Source organism: Perca fluviatilis, chromosome 24, assembly GCF_010015445.1.
Source record: "Perca fluviatilis chromosome 24, GENO_Pfluv_1.0, whole genome shotgun sequence".
Lineage (NCBI taxonomy): Eukaryota > Metazoa > Chordata > Actinopteri > Perciformes > Percidae > Perca > Perca fluviatilis.
Window position 1 is genome coordinate 11,523,552 of NC_053135.1, and position 20,040 is coordinate 11,543,591.

At 43.2% G+C, this 20,040-nt stretch overlaps 1 protein-coding gene across 1 annotated transcript; it reads right to left on the reverse strand.

The window, feature by feature from the left end:
* Positions 1-830: 830 nt before the first annotated feature.
* On the reverse strand, positions 831-14,770 carry igfbp5a (insulin-like growth factor binding protein 5a). The gene is made up of 4 exons (XM_039792847.1): positions 13,947-14,770; positions 3,815-4,026; positions 3,396-3,515; positions 831-3,220 (listed from the first exon to the last, which is right to left on the reverse strand). Exons 1-4 carry the CDS (start codon positions 14,404-14,406, stop codon positions 3,083-3,085), a joined length of 930 nt encoding a protein of 309 aa, XP_039648781.1. The 5' UTR covers positions 14,407-14,770; the 3' UTR covers positions 831-3,082.
* Positions 14,771-20,040: the final 5,270 nt, after the last annotated feature.

A 20,040-nucleotide genomic window follows, 5' to 3' on the forward strand; every position in this document is an offset into this window, starting at 1 on the left:
CGGTGGCATATCCCTTTAACAAACTGATGTTTTAATGCGTGATTTAAAAAAAAACATAGCTTACATCTTAGTTTAGCGTACTAGCATGGTCACATTCGCTAATTGGAACAAAACACAAAGTCCAGGTGAGGCTAAGCGGAACATGCAGAAGTCCTGCAGGAATTTGGTCATTAACCAAATACTGGACAAATGACAATTTTGACCTGATGAGGGCACCAGATGAAAAGTCAGGGGTTTACCAAATTTATTACAATTCATCCTGAGGGGGACATGAATGTCTGTAGCAAATTTCATGACAATCCAATCAATAGTTATCGAGGCATTTCAGTCAAAAACACAAATGTCAGCATCATGGCGCTAGAGGAAAAGTCAGGGGCTTACCGATGTCAGAAGGATACATCATGGGGATCACGAATGTCTGTATCCATCCATTTAGGGCTGAAACAATTTGTTCATCCCAGTTTACGGGCTGTGTACAGGTAACGTGACCAAGACGATGCGGATTGCAAAATGGAGGAAGAGATAAAAAAATACGTAGAGATAAAAACACAGCAAGGGGGCGGAGAGAAGAGACAGGCCAGAGAAAATGACAAAAAGTTTCCAAAGTTTGGGATCATTTCAAGCTGAAACAGAAAAGGAAAACTCTGAACTGTGTGTCTATTGTAAAACCGATCTAGCTTTCCACAGTAGCTCGACGTCAATGCTTCAGCATGCAGTTTCAGCAGATGGAAACCACCTGCATGGAGTACCACATGTCTATAACAGTGTCAAGATTAGAGAGATAGCAGTCATAAAAACACACAACCACTGACTCAACAAGAGTTCCCACATTGAAGACAAATGTGCATATATGGTTTTTTGTGAGTACATGCACTTTATTTAAATAGTGATTTGCCATTACAAAATAAGTCGAGTACATCAATTACACACCTGATAAATATTTCACCATAATGTTCACATTAATCTTTTTTTTTTTAACTGAGATTCTGAAATGTTTTAAAGTGTCACCGTGTTGTTGTGTTTACATGTGTGCTAGAATCAAAACCATGAGAGAGGTGTTTCACCGGGAAGAATTGGCTGATGAGCCTCTGTCAGTGCTCTAATTAAAAATGTCTGACATTACAAAGTCATTAAATGAACTATAAGATTATAACAAAAACAAAAAAAGGATCTTAAGCAAATTTTGAACTATAGAACAAAAGTTCTCTGTCATTGTACGTTCAGCAGTGCTTGCCTGGGAGATCATGATAATCTTTGTCAGCAACCAACGGAAAAAAATAAATCAGACAAAACAATCGGACTACATCCACAACCAAAATTGTTTTCCTCCTTTGTGCTCGAGTGTCCCTCATTCAACCACACAATGGGTCCACATGCAAATGAAAATTCAAAGTGGTGTGGGGCAGAAGGCACTTGAATTTACATAGAAACTCAGCGACCTTGCTCTTTGCAGGATAAAGGACCCAGTAAACCCTGAGAGCAAGTCATCGACAGATTTGCCTGTTTGGCGGCAGTAAAGACCCTACACATGGAAACATAAACACTGCGGGGCCTTTGCATACTATTTGTCTGCGAAGGGAAATGCACAGCACCACATTTGTCGGACAGTAGCTCGAGGCTTGTGAGAATTTAAACCAGAGCTTCTTGTAGTCGAGAACTACGTATAAGGGCATGGCACAAACAGTACAGTACAGTACAGTACACATACATACAGACACACTCAGGAGCATTACCACACACACACACACACACACACACACACACACACACACACACACACACACACACACTGTACATACATTTACAAACAGTGGACTCATTTGTCTAGACTTGAAAAAGGCCTTTAAAAAGGAGACAGAGTGTCAAATAACTAACCTTTTACAGTACAAGTTTGTTTATGAGTGCTGCTGGGTGATCGAATGTCGTCCCATTGTGATGTAGAAAATAATCATCTCTAACTGGCAAAAACATAGCATACTTTGAATGAATTTCCTTGAGTTTTGAGCATAGGTTTTCATTTCTTGGCTCTCAGCGTTTGCCAGGCAACCAGCCAAAAAGACTCAAAAAAGTTAATTAAGTTAAAAAGGTCAAAGCCAAGAAATAGTCCAGCACACAAAACCCACATAAAAAGGCAAACTGATGTTTTTAAGTCTTTTTGACGGATTAAACTAACTAACATTCCTACACTCCTAAATTGCCAAACTATTCCTTTAAGTGTGTAGGCTTCTTTTAACTCTAGGTCTATAGATTTGGCTCCAATTAGTGAAAACAGGCCAATGATTTTGTGAATCTATGCTGAACAAACAATGATAGCTATCATGCTGACATGGCTATGGCATATGAAATGGCTGCCAGCTGACTCTGTCTATCTCCTGCCCACTGATGGGTTGGTTTCTCCAATCTGATGACAAAATGATATACCCAGCCTCCTACAGGAATCCTGCAGAACCTTCCCCCCTTTTCCTGCTTGCCAAAGTAGCCTTAATTTGGGAAAGTGTTCAGTGACAGTAGGTCGCGGGCTGGATTAAATGGCCATTATTTGATACATAAAAAAATACCTTTTACATCAGAATGTCATTCCTATGATTAACAATTAGCAAAACATTGCTACTTGAGACGAGAACTGACTCACTCTTCAATGGTGTCTCCTTGATCACCACTATGACAAAAATGAAAACAAATGTTGATGTTTTTTAGCCACATTGAAAATATGTCTTGTCTCAGAATTTCGCAAAAGAAATTTAGCAATACACTTCAATACACAACATATTATCAATATCATACATATATATATACTGTATATATATATAATCCTCTATTATATATGGGTATAAAGAGGTAAGGTGTTAGCTAACCTCAAACATAGTACACGGTCAGCAGGGAGCCACAGTTACATTTGAAGATTTTCACTTACGCAAGCTCTTCAGTACAGCTCCCTTTTGAAAGAAAAAAAAAAAAAACAGTCCATCACACTCGACCATATATATAAGTATTTGTGCCATATTTTCCTGATTGGCAGTCGTGAAGTGTGCTAGCTTGATTGGCAGGTTTTTAAGAGAAGCAGGGCTCAACGAGTACACTCTCATTCGTTGCTGTTGCTGCTGCTGTCGAAATCTTTGCACTGCAGGTTTCCTCCGGCATAGTTGCTGCCGGGGATTGCTGCGCCAAACCGGTCGACGCACCAGCAGATCCCCCTCCTCCGACCACGGGATGGCTTACACTGCAAGTATAGAGTTAACGGAAAGGGATGAGATGCTTGTGTGTGATGCAATTCCTGCTTTACTGGACAGTTAAAAGGTTTGTCTCAAAGCCAAGCTGCCGTAGTTACAGTACAAAGCAGAGAGGATGCAACCCATGTCTGACAAATTATGTAACATAAAAATATGTTTCCATACCTGTTTGCGTTTGAAGAAGCCCTTCTTGTCACAGTTGGGGATGTACAGAGAGAGAGCAAAGACCCTAGAAGTGTCCTTCATGCTTTGAATGAGATCATCCAGTTTTCTTCTGCAGGGGCCCTACACGCACAGACAGATGGACACAGGTGTCAGTGTTTGCATGGTCACAATGTGTGTTAAAAATGATAGTTTAAAATGCCTCTGAAAGTTTGTGAAATGCCCCAGAAATGAACACAGCATGAAGGTGGGAAATACCTCCAATAATCAGTACTTTAGTAATGTAGCATTTCACTCTGTTCACACCATGTTGTCTCGTGTGAAAGTGGCCCAGCGGGGCATCTTGGCTGATTTGTCCGAACTGGTTTCTTTATATTTATTTCCCTCTAAGCTGAATCAGTGTTTCACTCTTTTTCACTTACAAACTCAGGCTCCAGTTTATCCAGGCTGAGCGGGGGAAAGTTCAGATTGCTTGCGTGTCCCGGCCTGGCCAACTGCTTCTTGCGGTCCTTGGCCTGCTTCATGGCCTGGGCCTTGAGACTGCTGATGTGTTCTCCTCCGTATATGGGCACCTTGGTTTGGGGCAGCATTGACTCTGGGATGCGTAACATGGCGCCATCATGAGATTCTCCGTCTGATAGGGAGACAAAAGACAGACGAGGTCCCTCATCATTATCATGCATGTTTGAGGTTTATTAAAGGTGCCCTGTGGGCTTTTCTTGTAAACAGTAAGTTATATTTACATTGGGCATTGCTCATCAAAATAAACTGTGTGTATCATTGAGGACTAATAAAAGTGTTGAATGCATTTCCTTCCTCATAAAACATTTGCAAAGCTGATTGTACTGAATTCCTACTATTCCTACTAGGTGGCAGTATTAGCTAGATAAATGGACATTAGGCCAGACAACTAAGCAAGGCCTGGATCCTTTACCACTGCGGCAGCATCTCGTAGTTATTTATTCCACTCGGGAATGCCAAGGAATGAACATTGTGTGCGTGCATGAGAACCTGTAAGTTTGTTAAATAACCAGAATACATGTTTCAGTTACTTTGATGTTCTGTGGCAGAGCTTTACTCTGTTTAAGGACGATTTAGAGAGTTTGATTGTTGTTAATAATATTTCTGTGAGTAGATTTAATAGTTTCCACATCGCTGTTAATAAGCTAATGCTAATGTGCTAATGCTAACTTGCTAATGCTAATCTGTGAGTGTAGCATATTAATATAGCTGGTGCTAATATGACAGTTTTGTATTCATTTGACAGTTTTACTGTCATATTGACTCACTATTGTTTCCTATTGTGATTATTATTTCAGATACCATACGTACACACCATACAGACATCATACTACCTTCCTACACAGACGGGAAGCTGTTACTACTGTTCAAACAACTGTACCTGATTCTGAACACCAGTAAAGTTTGAGTGGAATCAAGACCTCTGCCCCCTGTGTCTATCCCTCTAACCGGAGACCTACTGTAGATGAGGAGCCGGCCTACAGCTGTTACGGATATACTTATTCAGTCCTGCTAATTCTTACATTGGTCCTTCGAGTCGGATATCTTCACCTCAGTGGAACAGAATGGCATAAAAGGAAGCAGCAACAGTTCTACCGACAATACTCGGACAGAGACGGAGCAGACATCTTCCTGCACACCTGCAAGATTATCAGGTGAACCTACCTCAAGTCTTGCTCATGTCTAAACCTCTTAGTGCCAGCAATCCAGAACTGCGGTCATTAAGCAGAGAACCAACATACTTTCTGACAGGTGACCAGTTTCCAGCAGTGCTCGGGTACTAGACGAGATTGGATCAGAGACCCATCACACCGGCCATGAGCCTGGCACGTGTACACTAAAGAAGCCATGCAGTGAATGTCAGGAGATTCACCTTCATGTACTGCATGTCCTCGCTAAGCCAAGTTCAGGTGTCTACCTCATCACCTCAGCATCACTTACCCCTATCAAACAAGTTGCAGGAGTCTATCTGAAGGTCGTCCCGTCATTGTGAGTGCATACTTATGCAATTCTGGATGACGGCGTCGAACGTACCATCATTCTCACAGAGGCGACACACCATCTTGGGCTTGCGGGAGAACTTGAGTCCATGGCCCTGAGAACAATAAGACATTCACACATCAAGGGGTCACATCAAGGGGTCATCTGTTAGTTTCCACATAGCATCACCGGCTCAACCTGACAAAGGGGCAGTCTCTGCCAACCGCCTGACATTGGCTGAACAGTCGTACCCAGTGCCTGCTTTGCCGCCACCTGAGAGGAATCCTGATCCAGCCCTTCAGCAAAGTGCAGCCACTTCTCCTCATCGGAGCTGACAACATGCACGTGATCGTGGCCAAGGAACCCGAACGTCTCAGCTCTAGTGGCGGACCAGCAGCAGTACACACATAGCTTGGCTGGGCTCTCCAGGGGCCTGACGGACTCATGCCTCATCAAGTGTCAACCAGCTGCTACTTTTCCTGCTGCAGATCAGCTCCCGATGACCTTTATCCACACGTGGAACGTTTGTGGCAGCTCGATGTCCTGCCTTTTAGGAGCGAGAAAATGGCAACACGGTCACGTCAGGACCAAGAGGCTGTTAATCTCCTGGAGGAGCGCACAATTCGTGTGAAGGATGGTGACACTCTGAGATATGCTACGCCATTGCTGCGTATCAAAAATGCACCTCTACTGAGAGCACCTGTTGACGCCGTGATGCAGACTCTGCGGTGTACGGAAAGGAGACTGGCAGGCGACCCGGCCAAAGCTCTCATCTACGAGGCAGATTTAAAGAAGCTTATTGATGCAGGGTGTGTCCAAGAGCTCATACGAGAGGAGGTTACCCAGACGTGTGAGTCGTGGTTTATTCCACATCACTTGGTTGAACACAACGGAAAACACAGGCTTGTGTTTAATTGCTCCTTCACTTATCAGGGACTCTCCCTCAATGACCAACTCACTCCAGGTCCAGCTCGTAGTCCGTCACTGCTTGGGGTGCTCTTGAGGTTCAGAGACCATTCTGTGGCAGTGAGCAGCGACATTAAGGTGTGCCTGTTACCTGAGGATCAACCCCTGGTGTGTTTCACCTGGAGGAACCTAGGATGGAATGAGCCCCCAGACGTCTATCAGTGGAAAGTCCTTCGCACTTCAAAGGCATGTGAACGATCATGCAGCTGCGAATGAGAACGTTGTGCAGGCTCTAGAAGAGTCATTCTACATCAACAACTGTCTCCGGAGCCTTTCTACTGCTGCAGCTGCTACACGTCTGGTGGACAAAATTCGCAACCTGCTGGAAACTGGTGAGTTTGAGATCCGTCAATGGGCAAGTAATGACTCGTCAGTTGTCTCTCATCTCCCTGCTGAAGCTAAATCCCAAACCACCGACCTCTGGCTTCTGGAGAAGCTCCGACCCACAAGAACAGGCTCTGGGACTGAGGTGGCACTGCCTTTCTGATAGGCTTGGCAACAAGATCAGAACGCTAGAGACATTAGCGCCTACCATGTGCACTATGTACTGTGTGGTGGCCACCCAGTATGATCCCTTAGGTGTGATCATCCCATACACTACATGGGCAAAGGTTCTGATCCAGAAGTTATGGGTAAAAGAGAGGGACTGGGATGATCCCAACTTCCCACCTGATATCTTGGCAGCATGGGTCAACTGGGAGAAAGAACTACCAGACTTGGCGAACATTACATTGCCTCAGAGGTACATAACACGACAGTTCGACCCAGCAGACACAGAATACAATTTAAATTGTTTCTGTGACGCGTCTGAGCAGGCTTATGGATCTGTGGCCTACTTGGTGATGGTGAGTGTAGGCAAGGTTCATGTCACTGGCCCGCTCACGTGTCGCACCAAAGCAGCAATTATCAATGCCACGACTTGAACTCTGCACAGCATTAACCGGGGCCCAACCATCTTCCCTCCTGCACAAGGAGCTCACGTTACCACTTAAGAACACCCATCTCTGGACTGATTCAACGACAGTCTTGTCCTGGCTGAAATCCGACTTCTGTCGCTTTAAGGTTTTCGTTGGCACCAGAGTCACAGAGATACAGGAGTTAACTAACCCCTGTGATTGGAGATACGTCGATTCAGCCAACAACCCAACAGATGATGTCACCAGAGGCAAAACGCTGGCTGAGCTCACAGTCCCAAACTGTTGGATCCAAGGAACTGCATTCCCCTGGGTAGAACAATGGCCAGCTCCACCAAGTGTACGCGAGTCAGAGGTTCCAGATGAACTGAGAAGGGATGTCTTCTGTGGGCTAACTCAGTCAGCTCCGTCCCTGCCAACCCCAGATGTCACACAGTTTACAGACTGGACAGAACTGGTAAAGGCCACGCAGCAAGCTTTAAACGGGGCAGCAGTAACGGACACTAATGCACAGAAGTATGAACTGCGCAAGGCAGAACTCAGACTCATGCAATCATGCCAGGCTGACAGCTTCCTGGAAGAAATGAAAGCACTCAAAACCAACAAACCAGTTTCATCACACAGTCGATTGAAGATGCTGGCACCGGACATGGATGTTCATACTGGACTGATGAGAGTGGGAGGATGCCTACAGCATGTCAACCAAACTAGCGTAGAGGATATCCATCCTATTATCCTGGACTGCAATCAACAAATGACACATCTCCTCATTAAAGCATTTGACATAAACCTGCTGCATCCAGGACCCAAACTGGTATTCGCTGAACTGCGGCACCAATACTGGGTTCTCCGGGGTCCACAGGCATTCAAGCAACACCAGAGGACATGTTGCTTGAATCTTTGGCAGTGTGGACTGCCAAAGATGGAGAGGCAAGCCAGCAGTGCCAGTTATGGCGGACTTGCTACTGGCACGCCTGCGGCTTTTCCAACCACTGTTCTTCTCCACATGGGTGGATTGCTTCGGACCAGACACTGTAAAGGTCGGTCAGTGCCATGAGAAGCGCTGTTGGCTAATCTTCAAGTGCCTAACAACGAAGTACATACACCTGGATCTGATCAACATTCTGATGCCTTTTTGCTAGCCCTCAGACGTTTCATCGCCCGTCGCGGCCTCCTGGACTTGTGGCCAGAGTGGTCAAAGTCCACACCAGCGCTGATGGATGTGTTAGATCAGCCGAGGTCAAAATCAATGGCCGCATTTATCATCGCCCAGTTGCACGTTTGGTCCAATTGCCAGGAATCCCGGATGACGACAACTGACCGACGGAGTTATGGATAAGGGAATTCATGCCACTAGGTGGCAGTATTAGCTAGATAAATGGACAGACATTAGGCCAGACAACTAAGCAAAGCGCCCGCATCTCGTAGTGATTTATTCCACTCGGGACTGCCAAGGAATAGACCTTTTTCACGGCAGATATGTTGACATGTCATAGTAAGAAAAGCACAGGTGTATTCAAAACCATTAATGATGGCTGCATTCGACTTAGGAGAGGCCCTGGTATTGTGCATGCTGACTCACTGAAATAGCTTACTGGGATACATAAGGTTATCAATTTCAGCTGTGCTTTTCCTACTATGACAAGTCAAAATGTCTGCAGTGAAAAAGGTCCATGAACATTGTATGTGTGAATGAGCACCTGTAAGTTTGTTAAATAACCAGAATACATGTTTCAGTTACTTTGATGTTCTGTGGCAGAGCTTTACTGGGTATTAAGGACGTTTTAGAGAGTTTGATTGTTGTTAATGATATTTCTGTGAGTAGATTTAATACTGTTTCCACATCGCTGTTAATAAGATAATGCTAATGCGCTAATGCTAATCTGTGAGTGTAGCATATTAATATAGCTGGTGCTAATGTGAAAGTTTTGTATTCATTTGATGGTTTTACTGTCATATTGACTCTATTGTTTCCTATTATGATTATTATTTCAGATACCATACATACATACATACATACATACATACATACATACATACATACATACATACATACATACATACATACATACATACATACATACATACATACATACATACATACCATACAGACATCATACTACCTTCCTACATAGACAGGAGGCTGTTACTAGCCTACTGCTCAAACCACTGTACCCGATTCTGAACACCAGTAAAGTTTGAGTGGAATCAACATCTCTGCCCCCTGTGTCTATCCCTCTAACCGGAGACCCATTGTAGATGAGGAGCCAGCCTACAGCTGTTACAGATATACATATTCAGTCCTGCTATTCTTACACTGATAGTTCATATATTTTTAACACTGCATTGTTTGCACCCATCAGCAGTTTTTTTTCTTCTCTGCCTTTTTCTGTAGCTTTCCTATATTTCTTGCCGTGTTACCACCAACAACTATCACCAGTTAAATAGCGTTAAACAGAGCGAGATCATATAGCCCTTTGCATTAGATAGGAAAGTGTACTGTATCACACGCATGGTCAAGTATGTGCATATACAAAGGAAATGTGCTTGTAGGAGCCACTCATAAAAACACTGCTCCATAGCGCTACTGGTGGTAAAAAAAAAAACTCCAAACAATGCCTTTAAGTCTCACTCCCAATGCACTTGAAGTCTCTGCCAAACATGTTTTAAACATTATATATCTTCAAAACTCTTCCTCTAAGTTCTGCTGTTGTGTCAATGGCACAGCATTTCTTTTTTTTTATTGGAGAATCAGTTGCACTACTACATAATAATAATATAAGCATGGGATGACAAAAAAAACAAACACAACTACAAAAGCAAGAACAAGAACAAGAATGTGTACCAGAAGTCCAGCTGCAGTTAGCTGAAGCTTGATTCACACAGGATTACTATTATCAGAGTAGAATTGTCTACACCACAGCACAGTAATTCACACTGGAACTTTTTTTAAATTACAGACACGCAGGATTAAAATAACCAGTGATACCAATTATTACAAACAACTTGATGTCCACAGGTGTAATATTAGTCCTGTGTAAAACAGGGGCTTCAAAGCATTGTTCTGCTGCTTTTAAGAGACTGTTTGAAGAAGGGTCAAATTCAACAGCACTGGGATGGCTCCCACCAGGAAATGTACCTATTAGAGTGGCTAAAATGAAAAAGTAAAGCTAAACTCATGAGGGCACAGGACAGGAGTGTCAAATTTGGTAACGTCACAACACGACGTGATGAGTTTACTAAACCAGCTGAATGCTTATTGAGCACAGTTAGTGGCTCCTGGCCAGTTTCAGATTGGAAGTGTTGACATACGGGACAACATAGTCTACATTTATGGCAGGTTAGTCTGCCAGTTTGGGGTATATGTAGACCAGGGGTTTTAAAACGTTTATAGCCGTTGACCTAAATGAGATATTTAGTCTCACCCTGGCACCCAGGCCCATGAAAACATGCTATTAAACTTGTCATGTGGCGAGCCACCAGAAACAGCCGCAGCCCATTTTGGGTCCCAAACCCCCACAGAAGCCCTCATGTACATGCATCTTTCATCTGGGCAAAAATACAACTCTTTGCTACATTTTGGGGAGTTGCACATGGTCGCACTAACCTCAGCGCTTGCCCCTCTCCTCGTCCCACCCTCTATTCATATGACCACGACGACTGTATCAAGGCCAGAATGAGCGGTTGTGGCTTTTTTTTCCCAAAAGCACTTTAAACTGATATTTCACTTCATTTATAGCTTTAAACATGCATTAGCCTTGTGTATGTGTCCTGAGCCACAGCTGGCCCATTTCCACTGCTGTGTCACGCACTTGTTTCCATTTAATTTAGTCAGATTGCAAATTCTGCACATAAACCCCTCCGTTTGTGCACTGGCGTGATCGCTAAGCTACTAAGCTAACTGGGCGGTGGAACAAGGTCATTGCCGCGCCGCAAATGATGCTTAAAACCTCCTGAGCCCCTCCACCCCCAGTGATGATAATGAAGATCACGATGATGTCATCCATCCCCATAATGACAGGTTCTTGGAAAAAGGCGGAGAGATTCCCCATCCTCTGATTTCCTGCTGACACCGTTTTTCTCTCCAGAGAAAACTGAGGCAGATCAGCAGCCAGCATAAACCCAATCAAGTCCTCACTTGCTAATCCTCGAGTTTGTCTAATCTGACCCATGCTGACGGATCACGTCTTTCATTTCGTCTTTCTTTCTCTCCTTTTTCCTCGTGTTTGAATTGAGAGACATGGTGATCCCGGAGAGCCGGATCCATGAAGGAGTTAGTGACAGAAAACTCCTATCTAGCATCTTTCCTAATAAGGAGTTTTCTTCCTTTCTTCATCCGGAAAATCAACATAAAGTCTGTCCAGATGATGTTGCAGAGAATTTAATTTAGTTTCATATGTCATGCACTTGCAAAAATGTAAAAAGGCAACTAAATACTACTGTTTTTAGCTTTAATCCAGGTTTTAAATGACAGCTTGTGTCATTGCTGTCTGATCTTTGACACTTGACAAATGTGAAAAATGCTCAAAATGCACACATGCAAGATGGTGCATCAATGTAGCATGTACATATACATATGCGCATATAACCTTTTTGGCAACTCCTACTACATTTTATGGATTTACAGTATGCATACACCTTTTGCAGGTCATTTTGTAGATCTTCTCAAGTGGTTATAAAATGTCATTTAGGTACGAGGTGTGTATATTTATTAGTGTGCATATGGGTTTTGTTTAATTTATGTGTTGAGAGAGCGCCCAGCAGGAGATGTGGAGTTAATGGAGAAGCTGGCTGACGGGCAGACAGATGGGGGATCAGTAACCCACGCTCAGCCTGCATTCTGCTGAATCACTGCACAGCCTGGGCCTGCCTGCAGCGCCGAGACGGAGAGAGGGAGGGGAGGGGAGGGAGGGACACAGATGAAGAGACCAGGGTGGGACTAACAAAGAGAGGTGGGAGGGAGCAGAGGATAGTGTGGGAAAGAGAGGAAAAGGGAAGGGGAGATGAATAGAAGATTGGAGTTTCTTTTGCATTATTATTCAACAATTTCTCAGATGCAGAGCTGCTCTGAAGGATCTTGAGTGAGTGCAGCCAAAGATCTTTTTAAGTGCAAACTGACTAACTGCAAACTGTAATGGTAAAAACAATACAATGGACTGAACGTATAGGGAATGAGCTTATCTTGTGTAAGGCTAATTTGAATGTGACACTGATTTATAATGCAGTATTTCTATGCTTCCCCCTTTCTTATCTTCTGCCTTTTCTTACTGGACTTCACTCATAACATTAATTAGCCAGAAAAACAAAACTGTGGCTTTTTTAGCTCAGCCCGGTGAGATTTAACACAGCCAGTGAGATTATATATGTTTCCAGAGTTTGCTTCTATACTAAAACTCCAATCTGCAGGAAAGTAAAGCAAAACACAGAATGAAAAGAGTGAAAATGGGGATAGGGGGGGGGAAGAAAGAATAGGGTTGAAAAGATGAAGAGGGACAGTAGCCAGGCAGGGAAAGAGGAGAAGAGGCAGTGTGGTGGGAGAGAATAGAGAGACAGAGACAAAAAGGTGGGTTAGGTGTGGGAAAAGGCACAGGTGGATGAAGAAACGTAGAGGCGTTCAGGGGAACTGACAGAAGAAAGGCTAAGAGACAACAAAAGAAAAAGAAAAAAAAAGAAACTGTAGAGGAAGGGAAAATGGCAAAACATGATTTCACACCTTGAAGATATAGTGCAAGGGCCACAAGCCAACATTTCCCACAAAGCGCTCCCCAGCAGACACTGTGACTGCCATTCAAAGGAGCCAAAAACAAGCCTCGCAGAGCACCACCTGTAATCTTCTCTCTTGTTTTATGTCGGCTGGGGGCCCCGAGGCGATGGGCCACTCACACGAAACCTACTGATTTACAGCTCGCAGCCCCACAAAGGCTTTTCAAATCGAGATGACAGGTTGATCGATGCTCGGCACCAATTGTTGACAGAGTTCATAGGGTCAAGGCGCACGCAGGGTAAAGGGTGTCAGCCCGTCTAATGGAGGGCTGTGAGCTGACTCACATCAGCCTCACTGGCTCCCAAAGAGACAGAGGAGGTCAATTAAACTCACTTTACCCTGTCCTTTTTCATACTCACCACCTTTCGAAAATGTTTGACTGTGTGATTTTTGGACTAGTGATTACAGTCTGGAGGTCATTCCTCCATCTTTTTTTCTAATTCACTGCATCACTGGCTGACTCTGTGTGTATGTGTCATTTGAGGGCTTTATTAAAATTCCTGCATTGACAAGGGAGAAGAAACATCTCTATCCAGCTGTTTGCTATTTCTTTGCACCAGAGCCCTTTAGATGTACAGTTGAAACACCATTCCTGGAATGCAAATGCAATAGAGAAACGATCAGAGCTGACATGAATATCTTACCATAGTAGGCTATAATAATTATTGCTTAACCAAGTGGAGCACTGCACATTTAGTGCTGTAATTTGACTTTAATGGCATATAGTGGAATGTAATGGATGGGAGGAAGATACAAAAAGGGTTACCCTAATTATAATGAATAAAAAATGAAGCTGCCATCAATTAATGACTCAATCCATTCAGTTAATGAATGTTCCTTTAAAGCCAGTGACCTTTTTCAGCCTAATTACTGTAATGATCTGAATCAGTCATCTCTCCACAAGCCTACCTTTGGACGAATACAGCAGTTTGTACAACTTCTCGTTCCTGCACACCCCCCGGCCGTGCAGGAGCGCGTGCAGCGGCTTCTCCTCGCTATTCTTGGGCAGGCAGCGAAGCCCGCGCGTGCACGGCCCGGTGTACACGCCGCACGGCTGGCCGTCTTCGAGCGCGCACGTCAGGCAGCAGCCGCAGCCGGGCTCCTTCACCAGCTGACAACCCACCGGCACCGGCGGACACATGGACAGGGCCTTCTCATCGCACGGCTGGCACGGCACGTACGACGAGCCGCAGCCGGTTATGCTCAGCAGCAGGGGAAGCACCAGGAAGGAAACACTCAACAGCATGGCGCGCTTCTTGTCTAAACTGCAGGCTGTTTGATCGAAACCGCAACGATTAGCAATTATATCTTGAGGTGAATCCTTTCTTTGCGAACGATTTGAGTCAAAACACCAGAGGGGGTGTTTCATCCACAGGTGCCTTGCGCGCTCAAGTCCCGAATGTCACCTACGCTCGCAATCCACAAAGGCACAGTCACTCTGCTCCCCTTGCGCTGTCCTTCAAACCCGCAGTCACAAATAAATTAAAAAAGAAACAAAAATATCCCGACGCCTCGGATCTCTCCGTTCAGTGATGCCCGGTGCCGTTTACGCGCAAGCTGTTCGTCTCCAAATGAGAGCTGAAAAGCCTGATTCCCGCTGTTTGCTCTCTCCGTAGGTTATTTTACCAGCACGGTTTGGGAGCGAAATGTATAATCTGTGGCTTTGAGCTTGCCTTTTAAAAAAGAAACGGCCAGAGGCGAAGCCTACAACGATGGGTATGTCAAACAACGTTTGGAGGGGGAGGCGCACTTGTCAACTCCGTGCGCTGCGATGCTGATTTGACAGGGCGGGTGCTGGCATGCATCCAGATCTGCCAGATACGAAACGATGCTCCTGAAGGCGACTGAATAAGACCTCTCTCACTGCAGAGTGGCCATTTAGTATTCCCAGGCTCTCGCAGACAACATTTGTGTTATCAGTTGACTTGTTCGTGCTTAAGAACAAGGCAGATCACTTCTTACAGCATCACTTATAGGATATTCTGGAAACACTTAATACATTGCTGACTAGGTCGTTTGAAAGACAGCATATGAACTTCCAATCCATGCTGCTGGATTTAGAAGTTATTTAAAAGTAGTTTTAGTGTTTACAGACATATATCACATATAGAAACGGTGTCTTTGCTGCAAGCAAGGCAGAAACAACTTGGCAGAAAAGGAATATAAATGTGACCTAATGCAACTGAATTCATGTCAACCATGTGGTTTGTCTTGTTTTAAGAAGACCTATTTAGGGTCAACAAAACTGAACGACTTGTTAAGATAGAGATTTACGCTGAATACATTTTCTTGGATAGATTATGAGTGACAACATATTGTTTGTTCATTGTATTAAGACACTTTTACAGTGCTCATCAACATAAGGATGAGGGTTTTCTGTTACAGTAATGATCAATCTGTATATCTGTCAGAAGACATAAGCAGACTTGCTGTTTCTCCACTTTTCTGTATACAAAACGTACAACACTTAAATTCCTAGTTTGATTACTTGACCCCAGGAACATGGTGTTTAGATTTGGTATTGGTCTCGATCGCTACAAGTTTCACTAGAAATCCCAGATCTCCCTCAAAATCCTTGTTCGTCATAACCTCCTTGGAAGAAGAAAAAAAAACAAGATCTTATGTTGACCATAATAATGGTTTTCACTGACTGTTCCCCTGTGGAGCTGCCAGATGGATACTTAGACCCCACTGCACCCTAAATCTTAACGTGTCATTTTCCTCTTTCTTTGTTTATAATCAGAAACCTTTTGCTGATGTTTGACCGTAGACAGTAACAGCACCAAATCATAAACGTACGTAAGGGTGGGTTCTTGCTTGTGAAACAAGAACGCTTTTATAATTCCCCTTAGATATCTTTGGGTTTCTCTCTCTCGCCAAAGTACTGTAGCTTTAAATATTTGTGCGATGCTGTCTTAACCATAACAAATGTATTCTCCAAAGACTTTTTGCTGTAAAAAGGTCCAGATCAGGGCAAACACACTCGGGCTGACCTTATTTTATGACTCAGCGAGGTCAGCGTCCAGTGAGATAAGTGGACAGCTCTCATGGAGTGTAACTTAGGACAAAACACTCATAATTCACTTGATGTTTTGGCAGATACCAATATATGTCTGAGGATTCTTTTTTTTTTTTTTCTTAGTATACAGAGTCCCTGCAGAGTCCAAGATGAGTTCATTTAATGCTTTTGACCCTGCATGTCCATGTGCTTGGAATAGACTTTTATTGCTGTGTGTCATTTCTTCATTATTTGGTTTTATTAACCCTTTTTGTTTACATCCAGTTTATTCTTCATTTTTTTTTTTTCACTTTAAGTGGAGTTTTAGTGTCCCATAGGGTAAACGTCAGTCAGTACTGAAACTGACCTCAAAAAAATCCACATGGAGGAAAGCTTTTATCTCTTTGCTGCGTCGAGTTTCACTTCCTATTTTAACCCTTGGCCCCATTTGTGAAACTTTGTCGGCAAACTCTTTTCAGGTCATCCGACCCCTGTTTGCCTTTGCCCTTGACCTTTGTGCCGGATGAGGTGTCAGATTCCGTCACGGGGGACGTGGCGGAAAGGTCAGCTCAGCGTCGCCCACGCACCCCTTTCATGTCCTTTCGCCTACCTGTCCAGATTTGAAGAAAGAGCGCCATTCACATTGTAAACCTGTGCGACGCATCTGTCTTCCACAGGTTCCAACAGAAAAACCTCCCTCTCAAAGATTGTCCTGAGATTCTCCTATGCATTTATGGTTCATAAATTGATGATTTATTACCCAGAGGCATAAGGGCAGATATGCTGATATGTTGACATTTGTTTTGTTTTCTCCAGATGTTAGTTATGGAGAAACTATGGTCCAATGGCTGCTAGGGTCCCTAAACCCCGTCGCTACCTCCGTTACGGTTGGGTTTCCTGTGTAGTTTGGGTCTGAGTCACTTGCTGTATATGGGCCATATGATGCACAGATGGTGGATGTAGCTGCTTTGAATAGAGGTATATAGTCTGATATGTCCCTTGAAATTAAGCCCAAGGCTAAATATGGGCCCAAGTGTCAAGTCTGTGGGATGGTTTAACGCTTTAGGTGTCTGTATTAGCAATGTCTATTATGTTCCTTAGCTGTCAAGGGTGTAATAGTACACAAAATTCACGATTCATTGCATAACTTGGCCTTGAATTCACGGTTTAGTGTCTTCAACTTCGGCACAGTAATGTTGAAACACAGTTTTAGTCCGTTCCATCACACTTGGCCCAGTGTTGCTGTAACTTACTGGGAAACCAAAACATCCCAAAAGACTCTTCCAGCTCTAGTTTTGGTAACACTTTACAATGAGGTACACCAAAAAGTAGGTAGTTAATGATTAACAAATTTGGAACGAATCAGGAATGAATGAGGAACGAATGGTAATAGTTAATGAGAAGTTACCGATTGACTGTGATTCAAGCACTAATGATTAGTCACTAGTAAACAGACTGGTAGTTACTGTTAAATGAATGAGGAATGAATGGTTAGTTAATGAGTAGTTACTGATTGTGATTCAAGCACTAATGATTAGTTACTTGGTAAACAGACTGGTAGTTACTGTTAAATGAACAAGGAATGAATGGTTAGTTAATGAGTAGTTACTGATTGTGATTCAAGCACTAATGATTAGTTACTTGGTAAACAGACTGGTAGTTACTGTTAAATGAACGAGGAATGAATGGTTAGTTAATGAGTAGTTACTGATTGTGATTCAAGCACTAATGATTAGTTACTATTAAACAGACTGGTAGATACTGTTAAATGCATGAGGAACGAATGAGAAACTACTGGTAAGTTAATGATGAGTTACTGATAAAACAGACTGTGTGTGTGCGCGTGTATTACTGTATTTATGAATCATTAGGATATCAGTTACTCTGTTCATGGGATTCATAGTAATAAAAAGAATAGACATGATACAGGATGATTCTCATAATATATTTTAATAATGATATTCACAAAACATTTACATTGACAAACAAGGTATTTTCTGTAGCATTGTCATTGTCGAAGGCTTAAAAGCAATTGTATGCTGCTGCAGGGCATGCTTTAATCCTGCCACCCTGGGTTTCGTGCACCGTCGAGCGGTAGTTAAAGACCAAAGAAGGATTGGTCCTTAGTTAGCAGCTAGTTATTAAAGCTACATTGTATAAGAATTTCTCCCATCTAGCGGTGAAATTGTATATGACAACCAACTGAATATTACTTCCCATTCCGATCGCGTTTTGACTGCTACGGTGGCCGAACCCTAAATTAGCTCTTAGCATCTCCATCGTTTACAAGCAGCTGTTCTAGCCACTCCAATATTAACTTTGGTCTTGTTGCTTTGCCTGTCGCGTTGTCGTTTTAATTCTCTTTTTCGCTTCCCTGGCGAGTAATCTCCCCCTTGCATTCGTCACGATGCGGAGTGCCACTGAGTGTAAAAGGGCGAAAGGTATGTCGGAGGTATGTCCCTCTTGGGCTAAAGTATTTTAAAGATGGAGGCGCTACATGGCTGCCGTCGTTCGAGCAACTCGCCTGTATGTATTCTGAATGATTCTGAATGGCAGATTCTACGCTTACGAGAACTCTTTGATTTGTTGGTGGAAGTAATTACACATGAATGAGCACATATTTGTGAAAGAACAAAAGTTTTTTTTTTGCTAAGAATCAACTAAAAATATGACACAAGGTAGGTTTAACGAATGATTACCTTAACCATTAATTACCATTACTGAAGCATTGTGTACCTGCAAATAAAGTGATGCATCATACTGAGTGGTTAATCATTAAGGAATGATTAGTTAAGCATTCACTAGCATTGGTACTGTGTGGTGGTTAATCATTAAGAATGATTAGTTAAGCATTCACTACCATTGGTACTGAGTGGTGGTTAATCATTAAGGAATGATTAGTTAAGCATTCACTACCATTGGTACTGAGTGGTGGTTAATCATTAAGGAATGATTAGTTAAGCATTCACTACCATTGGTACTGAGTGGTGGTTAATCATTAGCGAATGATTAGTTAAGCATTCACTACCATTAGTTAAGCATTGTGCGTACCTAGAGATAAAGTGATATCTCATTCGTTAATGATTAACCACTCAGTGTGATGCATCACTTCATTTGCAGGTACGCACACTGCTTCAGTAATGCTAATTAATGGTTAGGTAATCATTCGTTAATAAGTAGCAGCTAACTAAGGATCAATCCTTCTTTGGTCTTTAACTACCGCTCAACAGTGCACGCAACCCAGGGTGGCAGGATTAAAGCATGCCCTGCAGCTGCATGCAATTGCTTTTAAGTGCAGGTTCATGTCCCAGTCTTCAGGTGTTTCGGGACACAGGTACTGAAACTGCATCAGCTCCAGTAATGCTGACCTTTGACCCCCTCCTGTGAAAACAAGTCAATAGTACAGCCCTTTTCTCTCTCTGTTTCCCTGACTCTTAACCTTTGCCTGCGTTTTCTTTTGTGAGTGGAGTTGTAGTACAAAGTGCAAGTCAATCTTAAATAGTGTTCGCAATAGAACATTGAGAAAAAGTGATGCATACTTTGATAATATATGGAAGCTGGCATGAAAGCAAGAACATTCTGAAAGATATTTAAGTTTCCCTGTGGATTACCAAGCGGTTTGAGAGTTTTTTTGTTTTTTTTTCCCCTCTACCGTTGTTAGTGTGTCTATGTCTGCAACTTTGCTTTCTTATCCTGACCTACTTTATCTGTTTAAAGACACTGAAGCTGCGGCTGCACTTGTTCTGGAAGAGATAATGGAGCTTGAGTCAACTTGAGCGATGTCTGAAACGAGAAAATGATGAAAAGCGGAGAAAAGGAGCAACCTCGGCACAAAAATGGTTTCGGAGCTGTGATACAATCTATGGGAAACGGCGCTCCAGTGTCGTATTTCTCTTCAGCCCCGGGACCTCAGGCTAACGTGCTGCATTACAGGAGAGTCTTGAGAGAAAAAGTTTGCCAGACAATGAAGTAATCCTTGTTAAAGTGATACCTTGAAAGCCTGTG

Bases quoted from the DNA above. Each gene is read 5' to 3' on its own strand.
- igfbp5a (XM_039792847.1), bottom strand. From the start codon at position 14,406: ATGAAACACCCCCTCTGGTGTTTTGACTCAAATCGTTCGCAAAGAAAG. The intron at 4,027-13,946 runs GTAGGCTTGTGG...TCTCCCTATCAG, and splicing joins ACTGCTGTATTCGTCCAAAG to ACGGAGAATCTCATGATGGC. The intron at 3,516-3,814 runs GTAAGTGAAAAA...CTGTGCGTGTAG, and splicing joins ATAAACTGGAGCCTGAGTTT to GGCCCCTGCAGAAGAAAACT.